Below are 27651 nucleotides of genomic sequence, written 5' to 3'. Positions count from 1 at the left end.
TAATTGTGTTATTGTTTTACTCACAGTAACTTCACCACAATCCTAATGCAACATTGCACAGTGACTGGAATACTACTCTAAACTGTATAAATGATGTAATTCCATAGTTTACAGTAATTAGTTCAATATATTTCTTGTCATATTTAGTATCACAACATTCCACTAGTCCTCTCCACCTGCTAGTATAGACCTACTACTGTAGGCAGATGCACACAAAATCTCTACAGTAAGTTATACATTCTTTGCCTCACGCACAGTGCCCTGTCCTATACAGCATGTAACTCCATCATAGATTACATAGAGTACATACCTGTTTTCCCTGCGAAAGGTTTGGATGATGGAGGAGACTGTAGAGCGAGGCACATTAGGCTGCACTCGACGACCTGCCTCTGCCATTGTGAGGCCATGGTTTATGACATGGTCTATAATTGTGGCCCGAATTTCATTCGGGACAGCACAGTGTCTTCGCGCTCCTCAGGCTCTTCGCCCTATTCCTCCACCACGCATTCTCAGTCCTCCTCCTCTTCTTCTTCTTCTTCTTCCTCCTCTTCCTTGAGGAAGAACTTCCCCTTGTCCGTTTGCTTGGCCTTGTCTATCCATGTTCAGAGCCTCGGACTGGCTCTGGTCAAGCTCTATATATCTGTGTTTGGCAGCACACAATCATGGAACACACCTGTGTGTGACGCTCCGCCTTCGTTAGTCTAGTTTCACCTGACTGTCAATGACTGTCATCAATTTATCAAATATTCAAAGAAATTCATATATGGTATTCATGGTATTATGTTCTTGACCAATTTTGACAATTGAACAGACAGTTGTGCATGCGAGTACTTATACAATGACATCATGCTGACATGTTTTGGAGGGAATGATCATTAGACTGAGAATCAACTAATCAGTTCAGATCTACAGGATCTATTCATTTGGAAAATGTGCTAAATGTAAGCTAACTGTATAACTGTAGGCTACGTGTACTTAATCATTTGCAAAGATGCACTGAGACAACTGAGACATGTACTAAGGCATTTGCCATTTGATAAAATGAATGAGAAATGCCATTCGGTTGTGAACATTTGCCAAGAGGTTTGGAGGTTTGTCCGTGTTATTTTGAGAATGTAATTTCTGTTTCAAGAAATGAGCCAAACCAATGGAGAAAAACTGTAGCAAACATGCCATATTGGCCCAGTTTATTTTTCTTATCATTGTTGTGAGGAGACCATAAATAGCATTTGCATTTGCTGTTGTACAGTTCATTTGGTGTTATGGATAAAAAGTGTCTTTTTTTGCCAGCATCTACGAACAAATATAATTCTATGAAGTTCTTCTATATAGTGTGTAACTGTTAATATAGAGCGTTATTACATTTATTGCTAATGCAGTCATATGGCACACTGACCTCTGAGGAAATTTTAGATGGCACTCATCATCAGAAAGGTTGCCGACCCCTGGTGTATTTGTATGTACGGTCGGCAAGGTCAATTTCAGATGCAGGCAACTGCAACTGAAAAAATAAAGGCATCCATTCATTCCTACAAGACTGCTAAAGGAAGTCATTCAATTAATTAATGTTTTAATCTTAAATATGATCTCTATTAAGCAGACATGTACCACAGGCCTTCAAGCTGGTATTAGTTGAACCATAACGTAAAAGACCCAGCTGTTTTAACTAATTGTAGGCCAATCTCCAGCCTTCCTTTTATCTTCCAAATCCTTAAAACAGCAGTTGTAAGCTAACTGATCATCTGTAGATGAATGGTTTATTTGAAGAGTTTGGGTCAGGTTTCAGAGCTCATCACAAAACCTAAACACTTTTAGTGAAGGTCAGCGTTAAAGGAAACTTTATTGTCCCCGGTGGGAAATTGATTTGCAGTATGTCCACACACCGAACAACACAAAACCCCCAAACAAGCAAAAGAGGAAGAACATCCCAAATTTTATCTGTAGCAACAAAGTGCAATGTGTAGTAGTGATGGCAACAACACTTATGGGTTAGTGTTATTGATAGCAATAGCAGCAGGTACAGTGGGGCAAAAAAGTATTTAGTCAGCCACCGATTGTGCAAGTTCCCCCACTTAAAATGATGACAGAGGTCAGTAATTTGCACCAGAGGTACACTTCAACTGTGAGAGACAGAATGTGAAAAAAAAATCCATGAATTCACATGGTAGGATTTGTAAAGAATTTATTGGTAAATTAGGGTGGAAAATAAGTATTTGGTCACCTCAAACATGGAAAATCTCTGGCTCTCACAGACCTGTAACGTCTTCTGTAAGAAGCTTTTCTGTCCCCCACTCGTTACCTGTATGAATGGCACCTGTTTGAACTCATCATCTGTATAAAAGACACCTGTCCACAGCCTCAAACAGTCAGACTCCAAACTCCGCCATGGCCAAGACCAAAGAGCTTTCGAAGGACACCAGGAAAAGTATTGTAGACCTGCACCAGACTGGGAAGAGTGAATCTACAATAGGCAAGCAGCTTGGTGTGAAAAGATCAACTGTGGGAGCAATCATCAGAAAATGGAAGACATACAAGACCACTGATAATCTCCCACGATCTGGGGCTCCACGCAAGATCTCATCCCGTGGGGTCAAAATGATCATGAGAACGGTGAGCAAAGATCCCAGAACCACACGGGGGGACCTGGTGAATGACCTGCAGAGAGCTGGGACCAAAGTAACAAAGGTCACCATCAGTAACACACTACAACGGCAGGGAATCAAATCCCCCAGTGCCAGACGTGTTCCGCTGCTGAAGCCAGTGCATGTCCAGGCCCGTCTGAAGTTTGCCAGAGAGCACATGGATGATACAGCAGAGGATTGGGAGAATGTCATGTGGTCAGATGAAACCAAAGTAGAACTTTTTGGTATAAACTCAACTTGTCGTGTTTGGAGGAAGAAGAATACTGAGATGCATCCCAAGAACACCATACCTACTGTGAAGCATGGGGGTGGAAACATCATGCTATGGGGCTGTTTTTCTGCCAAGGGGACAGGACGACTGATCCGTGTTAAGGACAGAATGAATGGGGCCATGTATCGTGAGATTTTGAGCCAAAACCTCCTTCCATCAGTGAGAACTTTGAAGATGAAACGAGGCTGGGTCTTCCAACATGACAATGATCCAAAACACACCGCCCGGGCAACAAAGGAGTGGCTCCGTAAGAAGCATTTGAAAGTCCTGGAGTGGCCTAGCCAGTCTCCAGACCTCAACCCCATAGAAAATCTGTGGCGGGAGTTGAAAGTCCGTGTTGCTCGGCGACAGCCCCAAAACATCACTGCTCTCGAGAAGATCTGCATGGAGGAATGGGCCAAAATACCAGCTACTGTGTGTGCAAACCTGGTAAAGACCTATAGTAAACATTTGACCTCTGTTATTGCCAACAAAGGTTATGTTACAAAGTATTGAGTTGTATTTTTGTTATTGACCAAATACTTATTTTCCACCCTGATTTACGAATAAATTCTTTACAAATCCTACCATGTGGATTCATGGATTTTTTTTTCACATTCTGTCTCTCACAGTTGAAGTGTACCTCTGGTGCAAATTACTGACCTCTGTCATCATTTTAGGTGGGGGAACTTGCACAATCGGTGGCTGACTAAATACTTTTTTGCCCCACTGTATAAAAGACACTCTATGTCTCTTGGTCTTCCCTGCGGCACTTTATGCCAGCAACCTGAGAGAAACAGGTGAAAGTCTCTAAAGAGAGGATGGTCTAAACATGACATGACAGAGGTTGCCTTCCTCAGCACTGGGCTGATTAAAACAGATTCAATAAAACTTTTATAAAAAAGGTAATCATCTGAGATGAAACGTTAAAATCTCCTTAAAAAGTACAATCGTTGTTTTACCTTTTTCACTGTAGAGTCAAAATGTGACTCAAAGGACAGAGCCTTATCAAGAGCAACCTCCAAATACTTATGACTATCCACCAGTTCAATGGCTGCACCATTTACTACTGTTGGAGGGGGGCTTCCTGAAGTAAATTACCATGTCCTTAGTTTGTAAGGTTTTGATCTTTAAGGACTGATCACACCAAGAAGCAAACTCATCCACAGCAGGTCCATGGGAATACTCTTCACCATGAAGGACGCGTACAATGACTGTGTCATCTGCATATTTAATGAAATGCCTTTCAGCCTGTGTACTATGACAGTCATTAGTGTACAAAATATATAGCAGGGGAGAGAGAAAACAACGCTGTGGTGAACCAGTGGAAGAATTCAGCTGATTGGAAAAACAGCCGTTTACTCTCACACACACTGAGATCTGTCAGTTAAAAAGTCTAAAATCCAACCAACAAGGTTACAAATGATCTTCTTATGGCCTCTGACAGTGGACTCATCTCTGTGCTTGTCCTGCTAGACCGCAGCGTTCGATACTGTCGACCATAATATTTTATTACAGTGATTATAGCATGTTGTAGATATTAATGGTACTGTGCTGCAGTGGGTTGAATCATATCTATATAATAGACTCTGACTTTGTAGACTTTATTCATGTAAATGGAGACTCCTCTTCATTATCTTCCTCCAGTCTCCAGTAAAACTGTGAGGAACTGGCTCCCTGTCAAATCCAGAATTGAATTTAAAACCCTTGTCATCACATACAAGGTCTTGAATAATCCTATTTTCATTTCATATATTCATATATTTGTTAGCTGTTGCCTTCCTTTGGGCTTGAAACAAACTGTCCATTCTCCCCATCCCTTAGCATCAACTAAGCATTTTTGCCCAGAGAACTGCCACCAACTGAATATATTCTCTCTTTCTTTACAATCCAATGTAAACCATAGAAAAATGACAGTCGTTTCTAAACCGCTCAGACCAGTCCGCATGGCACCAACAGTCATGCCACTTTCAAAGTCCCTTCTTTTTCATTTCTCATTCGGTGCCTAATTTGAATATCAGAAGGTCGCTCTGATCTGTTGAGGCCATACAGCAACTGAAACATCAGCTGTCCCACATTTTTGAGAAGTGTTTAGATAAAACAGGACAGCTAATCAGCAAAATTGGGCCAATCAAATGTGAAAAAGTGGCATTTCTACAAATGTAACTTTAATTTACTCATATAACAATGTAATATTATTAATAATATTTTTATGTGATATTGTTGTTAACATAATTTAATGGATTTAAATTATACTGAAACACATGGATTATTCCACCCTCTTGCAAGAAAGCCTACGTTTACTCTCTGGCTTCTCTCGACTATTCTGCTCATCTTTCCGCTGATTGTATTTTTTCTCTTGCAGACATCTTTTCTATCTCTTTTCTGTTATGTTCAGACCCTCTTCTCTCCTCTCTGTTTCTTTTCAACATGCTGTTTGTAATGGACATTCCTTTAATTCAACATCTATCATATTTATCACTTCATTGTGTCTCTTTCATCCTCTTCCTTTCTGATGAAGCTGATAAACCAGAGGTGCTCTGAAAGGTCACAGCACAGTGGAAATGGAGGTCATTGATTTATGGCCATTCATTTATTTGTCACATACACAATCATACATAGCACGACATGCAATAAAAGGCTTGTTGCTGTGCAATGCCCGACCATAAAAAACTAAACATAGACATAAAACTAAACTAGCAAGAAATTTACATAATTTACAAATTAAAAATTTGAAATTTACAGTAAAATTGAAGGTAAAAAAACAAAACAAAACAAAAACAGAATGTGTAAATTTAACAAACTTAAGAAACTATACTCAATTCCTGTCATCTGTGAACGCCAGGGGGAAGGGTTAGCAGGAGCAACACAAGGAAGACTGATGTCTGTGGAATTCTATTAATGTAAAAAGTTCTCCATGTGAAAAAACATGATCACAGTTAAAGTCCTCACACAGAAATCAACGTGAGTGCACATGCACAAGAAGCCATGGCCAAAGGTCAGCTGATTCAGGAGAGCAGGATTAAGCTTTTAGAGCATAGTTGCATTCACAGAGGAGATACTGGCTTCTTTGTGGACATACGGACGTGTGGGGACAGTGCGATGTGCAGTATGAGGGACAGATGGAGATGGAGGTGAGATTACATCAACGATTGGCTCCGAGCCCCTCTTGTTTGTAGATAGACAGGCTGTCTCCTTGATGCTTGAGATTTGGGAGCAGGAAGACAGTCTGACAAGGTCGAGGTATGAGAGAGGAGGAATGAGTCAGAAGCACGACAGCATACGTGTATGTGAATGAGAGGCAAACAGGTGTAGCAGTGAAGATGCAAGGAGCAGAAGTAGTGAAGGCAGGTAACTTTAAATACCTGAATCCATCCAATGTGCACAGGAGAGGTGAAGAGGAGAGTGCGTATTTAAACTGGATCTGCCTTTTAATCTTATTTAGTATAATTGTTTTATGTATGTCTTATTTTGACTTCTGTGTTTGCTTGTTTTATATTTTATTTTTATAAGTTATATATCATTTTATATGTAAGTTACTATGTTTGTGCGTGTGTGTGTGTTTATCTGGTTAAATTCAGTTTGGTTCAGACAAGTCTTCACGATAAAAATCCTTAATATGTTTTTGAAATTTGGTTTTGAAACATGTAAATCTATTTTTTTGTTTCCAGGTTGTGTATCTATTCATTTAGTGGCACAGCAATTACTTACATCAATACTGTGATTTTAAACGAGGGCTTCTGTTTAAACTGCAGGACAGATGAAAACCTGGTTGGATTCATTACAAACATAATCCAAAGCATAAAAACAAGGAGCTGCAAGCTATGACGAAAAAATAGAATAAATGTTTAAATATTGATTTCGTGTTCATCCTCACTGGTTTGCCAGTTAGTTACTAGTTTAGTTATGCTGGTATTGATCAGTCAAACCTGAGAAACTGATCAGTGTTTGTCTTACTGTCATTCAAGTACAGAGGTTAATTAGAGCCTTTGTTGAATGCTGATTAGAGCATCATAAGAAAATAACGGGACGGTCTAGTATTAAGTCTTGACAGATAAATGCTTCACGCTCTGCTGCAAAAGCAGCCGTCAGTAATTTTTCCAGACCGTGGTCAAATTTGGTGCCATTTTTTGCCTACACACCTAACTTCTTACGTCAAATGATGTGCCGCACAGGTTCACAGGATTCTCGCACTCTGCCAAATCTCATCAGAATCCAACTGACATACAAGATAACGCGTCACCACAGCTTACACATGAACTGTGTGTGAGCTCCAATCCCGTCCCAAGCACGACACCAGTGCGTTTGTTCAAGAAAGATTATATAAAGATAAACATTGGGTGTGATTTTTAAACAGACGCTGAATGAATCACATGGATGGATTATTTCCACATACTTTATTCATAAAATCGCAGATACATACTTCTCATTCATACAAAACGCAGCCAGTTATATTCAGTGTTCTTTGGAGTCAAAGTCTTTTATTGAACCAAAACTTCAGTTCTGGCTGTGATATACACTTCAGTGCTGCACATCAACAGAAACCTTTCCTTCAGTTTCAGGTATACTTTTCTCAGGGGAGATTGTGCATCAGTAGAGGTATCAAGTGCAACTCTCTGCATGTGCGTAGCTCTCACGCTAAGCTGGGCTCCAGGCCAGCGTTGTCGGCACCCGCCGAGCGCCTGTTGGTTTTGGAGTGGGTCATGTTCCAGCGCTGCATTCTCCTGCGGTAATTTTCAGAGTCCACTGTATCCATGTGAGCTGATTTCAAAACTGTAGATGGGTGCAGTGTGTTGCATAAAGCTTGAAAAAACAGCCTGTAGAGAAGAGCACATCAGTCAGTCCTCTAGAGCTGTGGCTGCACGTGACATTTTCAAACTTCATTGATTTCGCCTTTTTTTCTATTAACGACTTCACTCTAAAGCAGTGGTTCGGTTTAGACTCTGCTTCATGCTGATAAAAGTCCTAATTTAGAAAACAATATGTAACGTGACATTATGATTAGACTTTAACAAGCAAGCGGTTCCTTGTGGAGTGCCAGCCAAGTCTGGCTCCTGACATATATGATGGTGCTGTTACAGGTTTGTTGCCTTACAATTAAGTAACGTCAAACCTTACACCCTCAACATTGACTGAAAACAGCTCAGTTAGTTTGTGAGTAAAGAACTATACTCAAGACAAAAACACATCACAACAACACGTCACCTTAAGGTACTCTCACTCACTGATAAGGGAAAATAAAACTAACCCACTCTAAGTTTGATCAACCCCCATTTCATTCCAGTCAGTTTTAGGAACACACACACCAAAAAACCCCTCTGGGTTTTTTAAAAACGCGGACCAAAAGAAGGAAGTTTGGCCCTTCCAAACAAAATATGCACAATATATGACATTTTATTACTTCTTCTTCTCTTTAAACAAATAGACCAGGCCGTTCGAGGTAGTCCACTCCTGGTCCGCTGTTGGAACGAACTCCTGATGCAGCCGTTTGTTTTCTTCCAGTTCAAAGGGAAGTTTAGCCTACCCTCAGACTTACTAAGTGAGGAGGATATAATATGTTTGTGTTAGACGGAGTGAATGGGCTGAGCCCCTACTGAAACCCCAAAACCATGAAATCCAGCTGGTTAGCTGGGCTTGGACGTATATGCAATAAATAAAAACAGAATAGGTGGCCTTCTGGCTATCAGTGTAAAATCATGCATCATGCATATGTTACTTACTACACACACTATGTAAAGTATGTTTTTAAATCATATAAAGTCACATTAAAATAGTTTTATGTGCTCCTGTGAAAAACTGAGTACAACTCATGATTCAGTGGCTTATAAAAAGTCCTTTAACAGTCTGTGTCATCATCACTGGGGAGGAATTCTGCTGCACTCTTCTCTTTGTTTCTTCAGTTGTTGAGATTTCCAGGCATTTGTTTCTGCAGCGCTCTCTCAACATCCAACCGCAGCATTTCAATTTCAGTTCCATGTTTCTTTTCTTTTCAGTGGAGTTGCTGATTTACTTGAGGTCACTGTCCTGTTGCACAGCGTCAGTGACAGCAAAGTGCCCAGGTCCTGTAGCTGCAACATAACAAACTGTTCTCGTTTGCTCGGATGCAACCTAAACCATACTGCTGTTCTCTTTACATGAGCAGACTTTCTCCTGAAAACTCTTACAAGCAAGCCACACTTGCTCAGCACCACCAGTAGGGGGTGCAGCTATCAATTATTTTAGTAATCAAGATATCCATTTATTATTCCACTGTTTAATCAAGTAATCAGATAAGAAATACTTTTGTCTTATTAATGAGAAATAATAACTATTCAAAAGAGAAAGTTGAACTGCATACAACACCTGTCAAAACCCCTCAACCCTTTGATTGTATGTACGTACCATATTTCAATTAAATTTTTAAAGAAAACTTTTTCTTAAATGCAAAATTATATAAATAATCTCATGTACTGTCAAAGGTCAAATCAAATAAGATAAATGTACCTTTGCTCTGTCTGCCTGAAAAACTTTCAAATTAGGGAGCAAGTTTTTGTGCTGCTGAAAACAGATGTAATGATGATGAACACATTAAGTAATGTAAATAATATTTAAGTATTCAACCCGTAGCTGGACTGGCCATCGGGTATACCGGGCATTTGGGCCGATGGTGATTTTTCGTTTTTATGGGCCGATGTTTTTTTGTTTGTTTGTTTTTTTGTAACGGTATAAACAATAAAATGTGGTGGATTGTCCAGATGCTGGCAGATGTGTAAAATGTAAAAATAACTCAGTTGTTTGGTGGTGGCTATGGCGGAGCTTCCACAGAGGCAGCAGGTGGATGAGGGAAAGGGGAGGCAGGAGGAGGAGAGACCCGAGGCAGCCGCCGGTCCGAGTGTCAGGTGAACTGAACTTCAGGTAAGAAGTTATGACCTGCAGTCTATCTGGGTCAGATATAAACCAAGTTTAGGTGGAGTTTATTTTCGTTGTGCTGACTTTTTTGTACTGGGTACTAGCTAGCATGATGGAGTTTCTATACAGCTGGGTGGCTGCTATGTTACTGATGTTGAACTTTATTTTATTCATAAGGTTAGTTAGTAGAGTTGCCAACCGTCCTGTAAAAAACTGAATCGTCCCTCATTCAGAGAAAATATTGCGCGTTTCTTATTGAGGTGAAAAGGAACAGTTTGTCCCGGACTTCAGCTACAATGAAAAAGACACAAAGCTGGAGTTATTCTGTGTCTTTGCTGCACAGCTGCCTCTTCTTCTCTCATCCTCTCCCTCTCCTGTTGCTACTTATCATGAAACTGATCAATGATCAGCTGATCGGCTTTTCTCTCTTGTTTGTTTATCACTTTGCGCCAGAAACAGGAAACCAGCGGATGTCGCGTTAAACAACAGCAGCATGTTTAAACTTGATCAGCTGTTGTTAGAATTTATTTAATATTAATTTCTAGTATCAGCTGATGTTTGCTGGAGCCACAGCTGTAAAGCTGCTGCTCATGATGTCGGTTTGGATATGTGGTGAGAGGGAAACATGAAGATGAAACCAGGAGATGTCCTTACTGAATCATCAGAGCTGAACAGGTGATGGAGAAACAGGTTTACCTTTTAGGTGACATGACTGAGTTGAAGGGAAGTTATGAACTGTTTCTGAGAGACAAATAACACCAGGATCCTTTTCTAAGTAGCTGACAGCTGGTAACTGTGCAGGGGTGGGTCTAGCAAAGTTTTGCCGGAGGGGCAGGTAGGGCATTAACAGGGAGAGGGGGGCACAAAGACATACTTTTCTTTCTTATTCTCATTTAAAATGTCTCGCTGTTATTAAATAATTATCTGAATCTTGCGAACAAAGTTTTTATCTGACGTAAAATGTATAGAAGTCATACATATACCAACAAGACTGTACATCACTGTCACAACAGCGTCTGTTTTCATTCAAAGTCTTTATGGCTTTTCCTGTAATACCTGGGGGGCCGGTCTCTAGTCAAAATGCCCGGGCCGATTTTTTGTCCTAGGCCAGCCCTGGCCCAATCTAACAACAACGAGTTTAATGGCATGTGTAAAAAAAATTTTGCTTATGAAAAAAAGCTCTATTTTTAAATTCTAATGCAACTGAATTAACACGATGTTTAACATTAGAAACTGTAATTCATGCTTTTATTACATCACGCCTGGATTACTGTAATTCCATTTTAATAGGAGCAGGCCACTTTGTCACGCTTACAATTAGTGCACAATGCTGCGGCTCGATTTTTAACTGATAGATGGAAATTCGACCGCATCACTCCGGTTTTGGCCTCTCTACATCGGCTTCCAATCAAATTTAGGATCCGTTTTAAAGTTCTTTTATTGGTTTTTAAATCTTTAAATGGTTTGGCACCCGCTTATTTGTCCGATTTGTTGAAAGCCTCATGTTCCCACTCGTTGCCTCTGGTCAGCTGAGCAGCTGCTGCTTTCAGTCCCTAAGTCACGGCTGAAACTCAGGGGAGACCGGGCGTCCTCTGCTGTGGCCCCGTTGCTTTGGAACAATCTTCCTCTTCACATTAGACAGGCTACATCAGTGCCGTTTTTAAGTCCAGATTAAAAACCTATTTTTATTCTCTGGCTTTTAACTCTTTGGATGACCTATTAACTTAATGACCTATTAAGTTAATAGGTCATCTGCATAACTTCTGAGGCTTACTGCAGATTACTCTCTGTGTGTGAATGGAGCAGCTACAAAGTTCGTTTTTCTTCACGTTGGAGTTGATCAGGTGCTTTGATGAAGGACTCTGCACTCTAGATTTTTCCCAGTAAAGGTTTTAATGGTCATCACTGGAACTGTGCCCCTGTTTTGGACGCCAGAAACACGTTTTCTTTCACTCAACCTGAGCTCGGTTTCTCGGTAACGCCTCCGCCTCTTCGTGGTGTGTAAACTACGGAGCCCCTCTGATGACATGGTCCATAAAATAAATAAATTGTGGCCACAAAATTCTACTTTGTGCCCTCGAAATAGTATAACGTGCCCACGAAATACTTTTTGTGGCCATGAATTGGGTATAACGTGGCAACGAATTACGCATTTGTGGCAACGAAATAGATAACGTGCGCACAACATATTGATACAATTCCTGGACAGCTGCGTAGAGACATAAGCATAAGTAGGCTAAACCTATGCACCGTGGACAGAGACGGTATGATTGAGTTTTATTTTAGGCTGGGAATGAACTACAAATGCATTCTGAAAAGCCTGCAATGCAAGGAACCATTATTACGGAGAGACATTTAAACAGGACATCGAGAGCCCAGTTGCTTTACAGACGTAAGTAGGACCTGGACGCCGGGATAGATTTTAATTGTCAACCAACTGCAAGGGCCTGGGAAGGATCACGGTTTCATGGGCACAAATTAGCATTTCGTGCGCACGTTATACCTATTTCATGCCCTTGAAATAGTATTTTGTGGCCTCAATATATTTATTTTTTGGACCATGTCATCAGAGGGGCTCCGCAGTAAACAGATGGATTCTGGGAATCCATCCTACCAGGAAAAACATCCTACCCAATGTTTCTGCGCAGACACGGCGCATGCGCACAAAACCAACGCCGAATTAACTTCTTTTTCTCTCACCCATCCGGAATACTTCTTTATGGTTATGGTTAGGGGTAGGGTTAGTCGCAGGTCACCGTCAAATTATAATACGGGTAGGACGTTTTGCCAGAGTAGGATGGTTTCTCAGAACACCGGCTCCATGTTAAACTGTCCCAGAGTCATCATCACTGCGGCTGCTAGCAGCGTTTCTGTTTCAAACTGAAGGCTGTGTGGGCTTCATGTTGTCAAAACGTTTATAGTGCAGGTCTGTTTTTAGTAGCAAATGCGGGTAAAGCACTCGCGGTTGTGTCGTTTAACACGTCGACACACTACAGGGCCTCGTGTGAAACGAAACATTGTAGCAAAGAATTTTTTGTGATTTTATTACTCAATGAATTGTTGTAGCCCTATTTCAGTCTTTGCCTAATTTTACTGTAATGAACTTTAATATTAAAAGGTGAACTGCATCTAGCTGTCGGGCTTTTCCCCGAGCATCGCACAGAGTTTTCTGTGCACACCTGAATGTGCCAGACCAACAAACTGCCAAAACCAGTCCTGTGAGAATCTTTTTTTTTTGTTTACAACTGTAGTTATGTGTGTAGGGGTGTTTACTATTTACACATATATATATTACATGGAATTGTATGATTTCAGTTTTAAAACAACCATATAATTAAAGGTTAATACTTAAACCTTTTCCTAACAGGATCCCTTAAAGTGCTGTTGCCTGCAGCTTATTATAATATGTTTCTTTAAAAATACTGCAATATTTTATTTATGTATTAATTTTGATTGGTCCAATTAAAATTAGTGTTTCCAGAAATAGAAAATTGGAGACTCCAAAAGACCACTGGAAACCATGGTAACCAGCACTATTTTACCTGAAGCATATGTCTGGTTATAAACAAATTAAAATATTTGTATTTAAAAACGATCCTGGATATCTGGGTAATGTTTTAGCAATGAAAGTGATGTCAGGTTTCCTGGGCTGTTGACTCAGTGTTTTCAGTTTGTACTTTGTCTCTGTTTATTTTCCACGTGCTTCCAGTTTTCTTGTGTTCGCCTCTGTCTGTGTGCATTATGTTCAGTCAGCCAGTCGTCTCATGTCCTGTTCATCCTGCCTTCACAATAAACATCCTCAACCAGCCTGCGAGTCCTGCGTTTGAGTCCACTCTGCCACATTGTTTAATTGAAATATGGAAACCACTGGAGTGACAAAACAAATTCAGTGTATAGCTGTGTCGGTGATGACGACATTGGCACCTCCAGGTGTCATTAGAGTAAAGCTCTTTATTATTAATGAGTTATGAAGTGCCCCCAAAGGAAATACACTACCTGTACATGAGTTTTTGCAGTGTGTGTGTGTGTGTGCGCGTACCTGGGTAACAGAGCTGCCACAGTAGTGAGAACACATGTGATGTAGAAAAGAGAGTGGGACATTTGGAGTAACTCAATCCCCAGAGGGTTGACAGGGGGGCTGCAGGTCACACAGAAGCCACTGAGGAGCAGTACAAAACCAAAATAGGAAGTGCAGCTGAGTACCAACACGACCATATGAATCCATGTCTGCAAAAAAGAAAAAGATTCAAAACTCCAGAGCACAACTAAAGAGAGAGAGCTGCTCCTGAATCTTTCCATTTTCAGTTCTGACTTGGATTACATTTTTCCTCACGCTCTACACCAAAGGTCTCAAACCTAAATGAGCTGAGGGCCACTGCTGCCACTGTCATCTCATGTGAGGGCCACTTTAGTGTTCAAGTCGTACAAAAAACAAACAAACAACAAAAAGTGTAGTTTTTCTTTTGTTTTTTAAATTTCAAATATTGTATAACAAACTGCAAACGTGAATGCAGATTCGTTTTCCGCACTCTTAACTAACTGAAGCCTTTCATTGAACTACCAGATAAACACATTGGTCCTCTCTTTGCGGACAGACACGTGCAGCACTAATTTTGTTCGTATGTAACAAATCAAAGTGCAGACATAAGTGTACACATTAGTGTGCGACTCTCACTGAACTAACACAGCCAATCCCTCAGCATGTTCGTGCTCTCTGCTCATGTTGCCTTCATATTAAATCATTTAAAGAATTTATTTTAAGATTGCACACAACAGCAAACAAATCTTCAAGGGACAAACTGCATTAGATTTCTTCACGTCAACAAGTAGTGGTGACCTGTGCCGTGAGTTTGAGACCCCTGCTGTACCCCCTAATATAACACACATAACCTTTAAGCTACACACTTGTTATTGTAAAGGCAAAGTAGCTGAGACACAGTCCAGCTGAAGTATAAATGATTTTGAGTGGTGGTGGTGAGTCTGACCAGCGTGTTGCTCTCGATCACTTGGTGCAGCAGAATAATGAAAAGTGCTGATGCGTTGATCGGTGAGCCAAAGGACAGCACCCCAACATCTGATCCTGCGTATGCCTGTGAAAACAGAAAAAAGTCCCCTAAAATACTCTCACATGAAAATCTTAGAACATGAGGAGAAGACAGACAGACCCACGTGCATGTAAATAGAAGGAATGTGATAAGTAACGATTTGCATGGTGTACTTACAAAGTAAGGCACAAAAAAGCAAACGAGGCTTTGGTAAAAAGCATCCAGGACCGTGATCCAGAACATGTATGGAACAAACGTCTGTGAAGACATCACAATCATCTATTACACTTTCTAAACAAATATGAGTGTTACTGATGTCACACATGCAATACTTGTTTGGCTAACACAGGCCACAACACTTGAATGAAAAACAAATGACCCATGCTTAACGATAATGAGGTAATGAGCTAGGCCAGAGGTCAGCGGTAGGACACAGATAAAAGGACCAACAGAAATATGTTGGGACATGATCATATGAACCAGCAGGTGGTGTCGGTATGCATTTCTTTTTGTGCATTGTGATTTTTCTACTATATGTAATGTACACATGTATGGCTATGATAGTGCCCTATTTTCTATCTTCTGTTTCCTCTTTCTGTGTAAATAATAAAATGATCGCAGAAATGTAACTGTTGACATATTAATTAAAGTGAATTTATGTGTTTAACTGTTATACAGGACTGTTGTGATCATGTGTATGCACATTATGAGTTAGCAGCCCGGTTAGTGTGAAGCCTACATTAGTAGGTATTAGAGTTTCATCATAGCAAGTGCAGAACCAGTTTACATTCAGTAATTTAAAATACTTTGAAAGCCAAATAAATGTAGCGATCAATAAACTTTTCATAATTTAAGCAGTTTTCTTTTTTCATCGACGTGATGCAAACCCGCTGAGACTTCATGATGCTAACTGTGTCCGCTAAGGTTTTGTGTTCATAAGCTGCTCTGTTTCAGAAAATACATTTGTTAGGAGCAATGACCATACTCTAGAAAATGTTTGACAAAAATGAAAAAACAAATGAAATCCTTAAACAGCAACTGCCTTTTGTATAGTTTGTATGTCATTTCTGTGGCATGTATGTGTTTGCAGTAACCTTGGAAGTTTGTGCATCCTGGTAGAGCTCGGGCAGCTCCATCAGAGTGTCAGCAGGTAAATCTTGGTTGAGAATGCCGTAAATGAGCGGAGGAGCTGATGTGAAGATTAGATTGAAGAGGATGAGCACCCAGGAGTTGGTCATGACACTCCCAGAAAAACCACAGAAGAACTGATACCAGAACAGCAGATTCACATACATCTGCAGGTAAGAAACACACAGTCAGCAGTGAGGAATTTCCTTACTTATTACTTTTTTTATCCTTGTGTGAACAACGAATTGCTCTAAAATCTTCTGTGTTTTGTAACGAATGAGTGCCATTTCTGGGAGATTCTTTAGTTTCAGGCAGAACATGAGCAGCTTTGGTGCGAGGAGGGAAGGAGCTCAGTGAACAACCATGCTCCATGCTAACACAGAGAACCACGGCTTTGTCGTGGTCGTAAATCACTGCACCAGCTCTTTATCCTTTCAGTGATATGATGATAAATGATTGTTCATTGATCGTATGTTTGATTTATGCTAATAATGTGTCCTTTTGGCTCACACGTAAGGAAAACATGCAAAGTCCACATATAAAAGGCCCCCAGCTGTCTTTCTAATCAGGAACCTTCTTACTTTAAGGTGTCATTACTAATCTCTGCACAGGCAAAGCTCAATATCAACAAGTCCTCTGCATCATTGCAAGCTAGAGTAGGAAGGCTGCTGGGTGCCTCAAACCTGTGTGAGGTGTTTTGGGTATGTCAGACTAGTGTTGACCTCAGCACAGATTTGACACATGCTGTGAGAGCTGGACTCAGTGGCCGGGGAGAAGAACTGTCCCACAACAGGAACCCTCCAAAGTCATATTAAGTCTTATTAAATGTAGTCGTTAGTTTAATAGGCAGAATAAACCGGAAACAAATATTTGGATGCAGCAACATAACAGAGACAAAACTGCTGTAAGACTAAAACAATGATTTGCTGTTGTTTTCTTGTGAGCAGGTGAGTTTAGGGATGACAGTGTAACTGCTGTGAGTTCAACACCCGCCTTAATTCAAAACGTCAGTCAAGCCGTTTATAACCTTTTTTATAAAGCTGTCAAAAAAGACTCCTACCACATTCTTGTAGATGAAGTATTGAATCATGTTTGCAAGACGAGAGTAACACCAGTGGCCATGAACCAGCAGCAGCTTGCTGAGGTGTTTAAACCGTGAAATAGCAAAGTCACTGGACATCACAGCCTGGAGAAAGATTTAAAACAACAAAAAATGACCACAGAGCAAAATAATGAAAAAAAGAAGAAGAAAAAACGCAAGCATTAGCCTCATTTAGCGCCTGCTGGTGAGTGAAACCAGATGATACGGGCGAATGCAATATCACACTGATTCTAATATAACCACAGAAAGCTACAGCTCTCAAAGAGTTCTCTGTCATAGTCTTGGATGGGAGGCTGAATTAAACCGATACTAACAAACAGTAGCTTCATAGTATTCTGTAAAGACCTCGGTTTGACAGTATTTTTTGTTATTACTAGTATTATTGTCATTTTTTTCTTTGTTAATACCTGCATTCCCTCCTGTCCAGATATCCCAATGCCCACATCAGCCACCTGAATCATGCTTACATCATTGGCTCCATCACCTGAAACAGCAGCATTGTTTTCCACTAGTTCGTGTCAAATTATTTCAAGCAGTGATTTGATAAATAAAGCTGACAGTACTCATGCAATGACAGATCATCTGTATTTCAAATGTTTAACAGAAATGGTTATGAAATGTCTTTATGGAATAATAAACAATCAGCTCCAAGCTGCTTTTCTGTTGGCTGAGTTCTTACCCACAGCCAGGGTCATGACACCAAGATGGTCCCGGATCAGCTGGACCACTTGGCTTTTCTGCAGTGGAGTGGAACGGCAGCAGATCACTGCCTTGCATCGCCGGCTCAGCTCCAGGAAGTTGCTCCTCAATTCGTCCTCCAAGGCCCAACCCAGCGTCCGGCCATCTATGACCAGAATGAAGCTGCTGGACATGGATTCCCCATTTCCAGTAAGGGCAGTCAAACTCTCACCACCCTGGACTTCCAGTATGAGATCCTCAAATAAAGCTGCACAAGCATCCTGAAGGAAAAGAAAGGACCGTTATGTACCTGAGCAGAGCGGAGCTGAATTTATTGCAGTCACTATAAGCAACTGTTTCTTTCATGAAATTGGTGGGCTGCTTCCTGCGAGTGAGTTCAGACATGGCTTCTCCTGCCCAGTGTTTTATTGGATTTGATTGATTGTTGGTGTTTTTTAATAAGGGGGAAAAATCCAAACCTACATGGCTCTGTGTGAAAAAGTGAATGCCCCCTAAACCTAATAACTGGTTGGGCCACCCTTAGCAGCAACAACTACAATCAAGCACTTACAATAACTGGCCACGAGTCTTTTACAGCACTGTGGAGGAATTTTGGCCCACTTGTCTTTGCAGAATTGTTGCAATTCAGTGACACTGGAGGGTTTCTGAGCATGAACCGCCTTTTTAAGGTCACGCTAGAGCATCTCAGTCTTGTGAGACTTCACCAGAGGTGCAAGCATCACAGCACATTTATGTCAAAAAAAGTGAAGATAAAACACAGAAAAATATGAAGGAGATTTTCCTGGGCTGGATTTTTATAGTAGATAACCCCCAGTGAAGTGAAGCAGAGCATCGTTACAGAGGTTTTGTTAGAGACACAGCTAAGCGTTTTGTAATTTGGCATAATATGTAAAAGTTGAAATTCACTGTGAATTTGTTTACCTGCTCTTTTGCTCTTTTAGCCGTTTGGCGGTTGTTGAAATAGTTTTGTGAGCTTTAAGCTGAGATTCTGGTGTTTCTGGCAAAATACATTTATATTTAAAAATCGATGTCAGGATTTAATGAATCGATATCGCTTTATTCAATATAAAATAAATTTGAATCTGGAAATTGATGTTTTTAAACCCACTCCTACTCCTGAGGCTGCACGTGTCTTGCTTTCGCTGTGTAGTAAATTGTCTTGAACGTTCCAGCGAATAGGTTTATGCTACAAACCTATCACTAAGCAAGCCCTCAGGCATGGACAGCTTGCTGTAATTCGAATCTTTCAGCAGCTCCAATGATTGACTAACTATCCAAGTTGCAGAAAGCGGTTTCTGCTGCGTATTGGTACTTGTATTTGTTTAGATTTTTATTATTTTATGCAGTAAAATAAGCATTTTCTTTCCTAAAACAATGAATAACAATATATATAAAAATAGAACACATTCATTAGCACTGGTAAAAGTACTGGTCGATGGATGAGTCTACAAATGTCTATAGAAACCTTGTCCAGACGAAACAATCCATCACTATGTTCCTCACCAACAAAAAGAAAGGGGACATGCTCTAATGCTCTTCTTTGCTGTACACTACATTCATCTCACGCACAGTTGATTCACTGTGTACACGAACAAATGACTTTTTAATAAGCATTTATAAGAGTGTGGACAGGATTTATAAGAAAGGTTTTTGAGGGTTTCATGACTGAAATATATAAAAATAATAAAATAATCATATAAAAAGTTTCCCTCTAGCCCTGTGGGTGGTCTATCCTTCAAGCTCGGGTCCTCTGCCTGAGGGTCCTGCGCAGTATCTTAGCTGTTCTCAGGACTGCGCTCTTCTGGACAGAGATCTCCGATGTTGTTCCTGGGATCTGCTGGAGCCACTCGCCTAGCTTGGGAGTCACCGCACCGAGTACTCCGATTACCACGGGGACCACCGTCACCTTCACCCTCAACATCTTCTCGAGCTCTTCTCTCAGCCCGTGGCACTTCTCCAGCTTCTGGTTTTCCTTCTTCCTGATGTTGCTGTCACTTGGTATAGCTACAGCTGGTTTACTCTCCTGCCTTCTGTCTCTGTGGTATGCTTCTTCAAGTGGCTGGCCAAGGCTGTAAGTCTTTGTTTGGGAGTTTCCAAGGCACGGGCAGCTCTTAGGTACCTCTTTCTTCAACTTTCTACTTTCAACTTCCCTCCGTGCTACCTTGATCTTGGCCTCTCGACTCCTTCTCCATGAACTGCACTGCTCCTTTGGGCTGTTCATCATATAGCCAAGCATCTCCGTGATCACTGCTGCTGTGGTGTAGATCAGCTGGTTCTTTTTGGTGATGGTTGCAGTACGGACTCTCCATTATGGTGCATTTACATCTTCTAGTAGACCTTCAGAGGGTACTTAACATATTCTTGGTAACCCACTACGGAGGGTCCAGCTTTACCATGATCCTATCTTTCAGGTCAGTTTCTCTCGCACTCAACACTCCATCCGTCATACTTGGGGTGTCATGGTGTGACTGCTGGGTAGTCACAGGAGCATGTTTAGTGAGAGACTGAGATGAGCCAAACGCACCCATCTCCCTGTACAACTCCTCCATCTAATGCAGAGGGGCACAGTGTGTGAAGAAGACCTTACACCCTTTTGCACATGCTCTACAGTAAAATAAAGATTTTTTCACTCACTGACCTTGCTTCCACAGTTAGCTGTCAGCAGTTTGTCACTGGCACATAGAAGTTTGCAGGCATAAGCGATGTTGATGGCTGTTTCCTGTTTGTCTCCAGTGAGAACCCAAACTTTAATCCCAGCCCTCTGAAGAGCAGCAATGGTCTCTGGAACCTCCTCCTGGAGTCTGTCTACAATCCCTGTGGTACCTGAAAACACACGCATATGCTTTAAGTGCTGGTATTTCAGCTCTGATATCGAATGATTTAAGTCTGAGCTGCAGTGACTACCCAACAGAGTGAGGTTGGTCTCAAGCCTCTGAGCTGACTCCAGAAGAAGCTCCTCTCTGTTCTCTATGCTGCTCTCTGCCAGCATGTGTGCTTTCAGCCACAAGTCATACTCATCCTCCTTCAGAACCTGCAGGTAATCAATAACAGATCAAGCAAATATTAGTAACTACAAAGTCAGTAGTTGGCTGTCTGTCATGTATTCAAACTGACTGTGGGATCCTTCAATATGAATGGGAAATGAGACCAAGAAGCAACAGTGGGGAACAGAATCACAAAGCTCCAGTTGAGACAGACAGTTCAGTTGGGTCAAAGATTTTCACGCCAGTGGTCTGCTGGAGCTCGTTTCTAAGGCCTCTGGCGGTGCTATCATCCCGTTCCTCCTTGCACGAGGGAACAGCTAGTGCAAGGAGGCCCTGTGCAGCTTTACTAGATTAACTGCTTGTCTCCTGGAATCTCCTCCATCCTCTTCAGACTGTGCAGTGACACAGTCTGAATGTACAGCAATTTGGTCAACTGTGTTGTTTTAAATGTGCTATATAAATAAACTTAGCCTTCGTCTTGTGTTAGCTTAGTTAAAATCATTAGTGTTACAGGAAAATTTTAACCTGGTTATATTTACTTCAAGAGAAAAATTACAAGATGATCATTTAGCCTGGAGAAATAGTTTGCTGCTTTATAAGAAAGCCCTCCGCAAAGCCAGAACATCTTACTATTCATCACTGACTGAAGAAAATAAGAACAACCCCAGGTTTCTCTTCAGCTCTGTAGCCAGGCTGACAAACAGTCAGAGCTCTGTTGAGCCAACCATCCCTTTAACGGTAACTAGTAATGACTTCATGAACTTCTTCACAAATAACATTTTTATCATTAGAGAAAAAATGACCAATAATCATCCCACAGATGTAATATTATCTACAGCTACTCTTAGTACCATTGATGTTAAGTTAGACTCTTTTTCTCCAATTGATCTTTCTGAGTTAACTTCAATAATTACTTCCTCTAAACCATCAACGTGTCTTTTAGACCCCATTCCTACAAAACTGCTCAAAGAAGTCCTGCCATTAATTAATTCTTCGATCTTAAATATGATCAACCTATCGCTAATAATCAGCTATGTACCACAGGCCTTCAAGCTAGCTGTAGTTAAACCTTTACTCAAAAAGCATCTCTAGACCCAGCAGTCTTAGCTAATTATAGACCAATCTCCAACCTTCCTTTCATATCAAACATCCTTGAAAGAGTAGTTGTCAAACAGCTAACGGATCATCTGCAGAGGAATGGTTTATTTGAAGAGTTTCAGTCAGGTTTCAGAGCTCATCACAGCACAGAAACAGCTTTAGTGAAGGTTACAAATGATCTTCTTATGGCCTCTGACAGTGGACTCATCTCTCTGCTTGTCCTGCTAGACCTCAGTGCAGCATTCGATACTGTCGACCATAATATCCTATTAGAGCGATTAGAACATGCTGTAGGTATTACAGGTACTGTGCTGCAGTGGTTTGTACCATATCTATCTAATAGACTCCAGTTTGTACATGTAAATGGAGAGTCCTCTTCACACACTGAGGTTAATTATGGAGTTCTACAGGGTTCAGTGCTAGGACCAATTCTGTTTACATTATACATGCAACTTTCCTTTTTGCTAAAGCATATAGTTAGGGCTGGACCAGGTGACCCTGAATCCTCCCTTAGTTATGCTGCAATAGACGTAGGCTGCCGGGGGATTCCCATGATGCATTGAGTATTTCTTCTTCAGTCACCTTTCTCACTCACTATGTGTTAATAGACCTCTCTGCATTGAATCATATCTGTTGTTAATCTCTGTCTCTCTTCCACAGCATGTCTTTATCCTGTCTTCCTTCTCTCACCCCAACCAATCACAGCTGATGGCCCCGCCCCTCCCTGAGCCTGGTTCTGCTGGAGGTTTCTTCCTGTTAAAAGGGAGTTTTTCCTTCCCACTGTCGCCAAAGTGCTTGCTCATAGGGAGTCATATGATTGTTGGGTTTTTCTCTGTATCTATTATTGTAGGGTCTACCTTCCAATATAAAGCACCTTGAGGCGACTGTTGTTGCGATTCTGTGCTGTATAAATAAAATATAATTGAAATGAAAACTTCAGTTACACTGAAGGATCAGATATTAAATTATGACTGGACAAGATTAGTAACAAATTTAAATGCTAAATTTAAAAGCATTTACCTTCCCTTTTCACAAGTCTCTTTTATGTGACCTGCTTCAAACAACAAGAATGCACGGGGCAACATATCCAATGTTTTTTTGCATTCTCATGTCCACGTCCAAAACACAGTTTCAGAAGAGCGGATCCATGTTAAAAATCTCAACATCACATGTGACCTGTGTAGTAAGTTTAACTGGAATTTCTAAGCACTGCAATTCTCTTTTGCTTTATCAGTTCTCCATCATGTCTTTCCTTGATAATTTACCAGGAGCTTGAGGACAAAAGATCAGGAAAGTGTTAAATCTTCAAACTGATTTTATGGCTGTCTGGAGTGCATCAAAGATCTTTGCATCCAGCTAAAGTGAGAAACCATTAAATTAAATACTACATTGTGAAAGAGTGTATTCATGGACATTCTGTACAAAGCTATTTTATTTCACTTCTCAGAGATGTTACCTTTTTAGCGATGCAGAGTGTGCGGAGGCCTTCTCTGGCATAAGCATCCAAATGTTTTTGGGTTTTTTCTTTGATGTGACTGTATACCTCCGTCTGATCTGCACCGGAGAACAACAAACACACATATAAAACACAAAGGAACACTGATGAAAGACATTGCTCTTATTATAAATTTCATTTGTTCTAAAATCATCAATCAGTAGGAAATCAATCTTAAATATTCCTTTTAATTACCTGTGGGGCTTTCAGCCAGGTCCATGATGACTGAGTCCGCACCCTTGGTGAAAACCACCACCTGTCCCGTCAGAGGGTGGCGAACCACTACGGACATCCTTTTCCTGTTGGAGTCAAAGGGCAGGATGTGGAGCAGCTGGATAGCCAGGGAGCCGATTCCTGGCAGATCCACGAGCAGGCTCTCTGCAGAGCGATCCCTCAGGGTACAGCGGTATGCTCGTGCTGCATGGACCAAAGCTGCCTCATCTGGACTCTCTGCCTCATACACCAGTTCATCGGTCAGGTCTTGCATGCTCTGTCTTGCCTCATCAGGGTTTGTCTGTGTATCCTTTAAGTCATCCTCTGTCTCTTGGTCCTCCACATCTTGTTCTTCCTCCTCTCTGGCAGATAAGTCTGGTTTAGAGTCATTTTCCTGGCTTGAGCCTGACACGTCTGTGGTGTTGCTCACGGGAGTGGAGAGAGTGAGCGAGCCTGTCTTCCCCCTAATAAATAGCCTGCTTTTTAAGCTGTGAGGGCTGCCTTTGATTTGGGAAGGGGAGAGAGCGGAGAAGGGAGAGAAACTGAAACGCTGAAACATCAACTTAACTTCTTCCAGAGACTTTAGAGGTGTCCGTTCTTCAGGTATCTGTAGGAACAAGAAAACATAGAGTCAGCTTCTGGAAGGGAACTCGTGCTAAAAAAGTCAAGACGGTTTCCCCTGAAATTATTCTTTGAATTTTTACACTACTGAACACTTTACTGTATTTTTAATTAAAATGTAAATGAATCAAGCCAGAATCTTTCCCATTAGTCGAATCTCTGCACAAAGTGAAAACCAGCTACAGCTTTGTTACTGTGGAGTATTTTGTGTCAACGGACGAGGAATAAATATCCATTAGACTCAATAATAGATATTGTGGTGATGTAAAGTGGAAAATCATGTCTCGTGATTTTCATGTTCAAAATCATGTTCAACCTTTACATTTTTAGGCATTTAGGCTTTTTAAGTTATTTATATGATGATTAAGAGAGAGTAAGGACTATTTTAATATGCAAACATATTTCAGCGTGCCGTATTGTCAGAACACGTCCGATCGTCTGGAGTCAAAAAAATCATGTTGAACTACTTTGAGTCTGGACTCTGAAGTCATGTCCAGACTCGTCTTCAGTCAAATCAACACATTACTCAGAGTTATCATTCCATTATTGATGTAACTTATATATTTTGATTCCTTATCAGTTCTCGCTGTCTCTGTTTGAGGGTCACCATCATCTGTAAGCAGCGTATCAAAGACTTTACATCCGTGAATATTAACTGCATGTAGTATCGTCAAATGTTTGTTATGGTCAGTGTTTGGGTCATTACTCAAAAACATAATGTATTACGCAGAACACCTTTCTTAAAAGGGATGTAAGTAATCTGTTACACTACTTGTAACATTATTTTTGCATTTTTCCATAAAATGGTGAAACGCATTGTCTCATATATACATGCAGGACACACATATTATCTTTCTCTTAGCAGTGGCATGCAGTGACTTTTACAGAACAAAGATGAAAAAAGATAAAAGTGCTGCTGACCCTGCACCTGCTCAACTTCCCTGTTTTATTATAGACCAGACATGGTCAGAGCCACAGCCTTCAGCTTCTTCCTGTTAAAATGGAGTTTTTCCTCCCCACAGTCGCCAAAGTGCTTGCTCATAGGGGTCGTCTGATTGTTGGGCTTTCTCTGGATTATTGGTCTTTATGTTACAATATTAAGCCCCTTGAGGCGACTGCTGTTGTGATTTGGCGCTGTATAAGTAACTGCAGCCACAAGATGACAGTAATGTTAATGATGGATACACATACTAATCGACAGGCGAGGAGCTTTATGGCAGCGCTGTTTGACATGAAAGAGAGAAATCACTTTACTTTGGTACATTTTAAATATTGTCAATATTGTTTATATTTGACAAGTCCTGATGTAAAACCACTGGTATTTAGATATGAACACAACGCCGGCAGCACAAAGCAAAGATGAAAACAGGACAACGAGCCTCTAACTGCCACAGTGATTCTACTGTAGAAACATGAACAGTTGGAAACCAAGGCTGCAGCCTGACTGCTCATCCATTTATTACCTTTATTACCTGTTTAACACCAGGGTCTGGCAGCTTGACTGTTGGTGTTTGTTCAGCTTTAACATAAATCTGGGTTCTTGGCTAGCTTAGGTTTAGTCTGTGCTGTCTGTGCAGGGACTTGTAAAGAGCTGAAGTTGTGTTAGCAGCGTAATGCAGTTGTTTCTGTCGTGGATGCAGTTTCCACTTTATTATCATGTCTATATCTACACTGTAGACCGTGCCACTGTTTTCCTCCTCTAGCATACAATCTGAAATCAGCTGATTGTAGCACAAGTGCAAGTGGAATGGATAAACGGATTCAATAGGCAGGCAGACAACAATGTCAAGGAACTGAACTACTGGGAATCAGTTCTCTTTTATCATCACAGTCCTGACACATTTGTTTTTCTATCCAAAATGTCTGAACAACATTTTAATCCAAATCAGGAAATATCAAGTCTTTTCTCACTGATATTCTAAAGATTACGAAGACCTCTAAACATCACACTGAACGAGATCACTCTACAGACTAAACTAAGCAAAATGTTTAAATAGGCTCGTCAGTACAGACAAAAGAGCAAATTGTTCCAACAAAACCATGTAAGTCATTTCATTGTAAATCAAAACAAATGTTGGAAACATCTTTTATGTGTTATTTACTCACCACATGTCGAGGCTGGTTGGGCGAAGAAACCACCACACTGTTACAGATGGCCAGAGCCAGGAAGAAGTCAGTTATGTAGGTGAGTTCCATGCTGGATGGAGTCTCGGATGAGGAGTGATTTGTCAGCCAGTTCAGCTTCCTGCCAAGTGCGGGGTCTGGTACCACCTCCTTTGCCTGAATACAGGAGCAGCAGGTGCTTACCCAACATGCCAACAATAGGAATAATATGTCAAAGCAGTGGAGTTCACTACATGCAAAATGTAGTGTGAGAAATATGCAAAAAACTAAGAATTCAAAAAGGGGGCAAAAACAGCACTATATTTACCAGTAATTAATAAAACCAACTTTTTATAAGGTCTTCAAGCCGAGTTTTTGATGTGCATTCCATAAATGTTGAACTGTCTGCTTTTGAAACCGTAACTATGAAGTGAAGTCAGCATACCGAGGGAATCTTTTGATTATCAGGATTCACTTACAGTAATATTTGCAGTCAGGAGAAATGATCACACAGAGCTGATTATTACATATTTACTCAGGGATTCTCCCACATTCAAATTAAAGAACTGCCACTTCCAACATCTGACCAATCACAAGACATGGACGGATGTCCTGACAGCAGAGCAACTGAATTTACAAATGAAGATAAACTGTTCTATCGGCAAAAAGCAGTTAAACACTCTGCGCTGTTTTAACTGCAGCAGCATAACAGCTACAGATGGTGTAGATTAAAGTCTATCTGAAGACAGTCAGCACCTTTGCCAGCTTTCCTTCCTATGTAACAGACTTATCAAAATGTAATATTTGTCTTTCACAAACAGGATGTGATGCGATCAGTATTTCATTAAAAGAATGTTTAAAGGACAGACTTGTGGTGTTTTTTCAAGAGTTTGAAAGTAAAGAAGTAATATAAGCACAAAGATAGGACTAGACTATGTTTTATTGTATTTTAGGTCAACAAGTACAAATAGGTGTCCAATCCTAGAATTGTATATTAATACCGACAGAAGAATAAAACTGCAGCCAATAGGAAAAAAGAATTTAAGGAATAAAGCTAAGGATCCAGATTTTGTAGATTATATAACACAAAGACATTAGATTTAGACATTTTCTGGTAAGTGATTAGTCAGACGGTGATGATGTCATACCTGCTAATCTCTTATCTGGACCATGACCATGAGTTAGGCTTGCAGCATAAGGAGATTGTCTCATATACATTGACCAGGCAAGAAATTCCACCAGTTTGACTTGTGATGACGCTCATCTTTTAATTAGAAGTCATTTCAGGTAACAACACTGTTTGACCACATGCACTACTGTCACCACATTTGTAAGGTGTTTGTCTTCTCTGTGATAGCAGAGAATGTTGGTGTCGTTGGGTAT

General features: G+C 40.7%; 1 protein-coding gene across 3 annotated transcripts in view; it reads right to left on the bottom strand.

Annotated features, from left to right (window-relative positions):
• Nucleotides 1-7270: 7270 nt before the first annotated feature.
• Nucleotides 7271-27651, bottom strand: part of atp10d (ATPase phospholipid transporting 10D) — a 44295-nt gene continuing 23914 nt past the window's right edge. The window contains exons 11-23 of one of the 3 annotated variants that reach the window (XM_040049131.1): nucleotides 26272-26445; nucleotides 23527-24151; nucleotides 23293-23390; nucleotides 20659-20785; nucleotides 20393-20577; nucleotides 17735-18014; nucleotides 17463-17539; nucleotides 17014-17139; nucleotides 15920-16120; nucleotides 15003-15083; nucleotides 14766-14870; nucleotides 13820-14007; nucleotides 7271-7709 (exon numbers count right to left, since the gene is read on the bottom strand). In XM_040049131.1, coding sequence (XP_039905065.1) covers nucleotides 7526-7709; nucleotides 13820-14007; nucleotides 14766-14870; nucleotides 15003-15083; nucleotides 15920-16120; nucleotides 17014-17139; nucleotides 17463-17539; nucleotides 17735-18014; nucleotides 20393-20577; nucleotides 20659-20785; nucleotides 23293-23390; nucleotides 23527-24151; nucleotides 26272-26445 — 2451 coding nt within the window. In that variant the 3' untranslated portion in view covers nucleotides 7271-7525. Of the gene's footprint in view, nucleotides 7710-8640; nucleotides 8961-13819; nucleotides 14008-14765; nucleotides 14871-15002; nucleotides 15084-15919; nucleotides 16121-17013; nucleotides 17140-17462; nucleotides 17540-17734; nucleotides 18015-20392; nucleotides 20786-23292; nucleotides 23391-23526; nucleotides 24152-26271; nucleotides 26446-27651 lie in introns of those variants that run through there. The other 2 variants (XM_040049129.1, XM_040049132.1) reach the window with 2 other exon arrangements.

Source organism: Simochromis diagramma, unplaced genomic scaffold, assembly GCF_900408965.1.
Source record: "Simochromis diagramma unplaced genomic scaffold, fSimDia1.1 OVJJ01000426.1, whole genome shotgun sequence".
Taxonomy (NCBI): domain Eukaryota; kingdom Metazoa; phylum Chordata; class Actinopteri; order Cichliformes; family Cichlidae; genus Simochromis; species Simochromis diagramma.
This window is presented reverse-complemented; position numbering and strand designations above follow the sequence as displayed.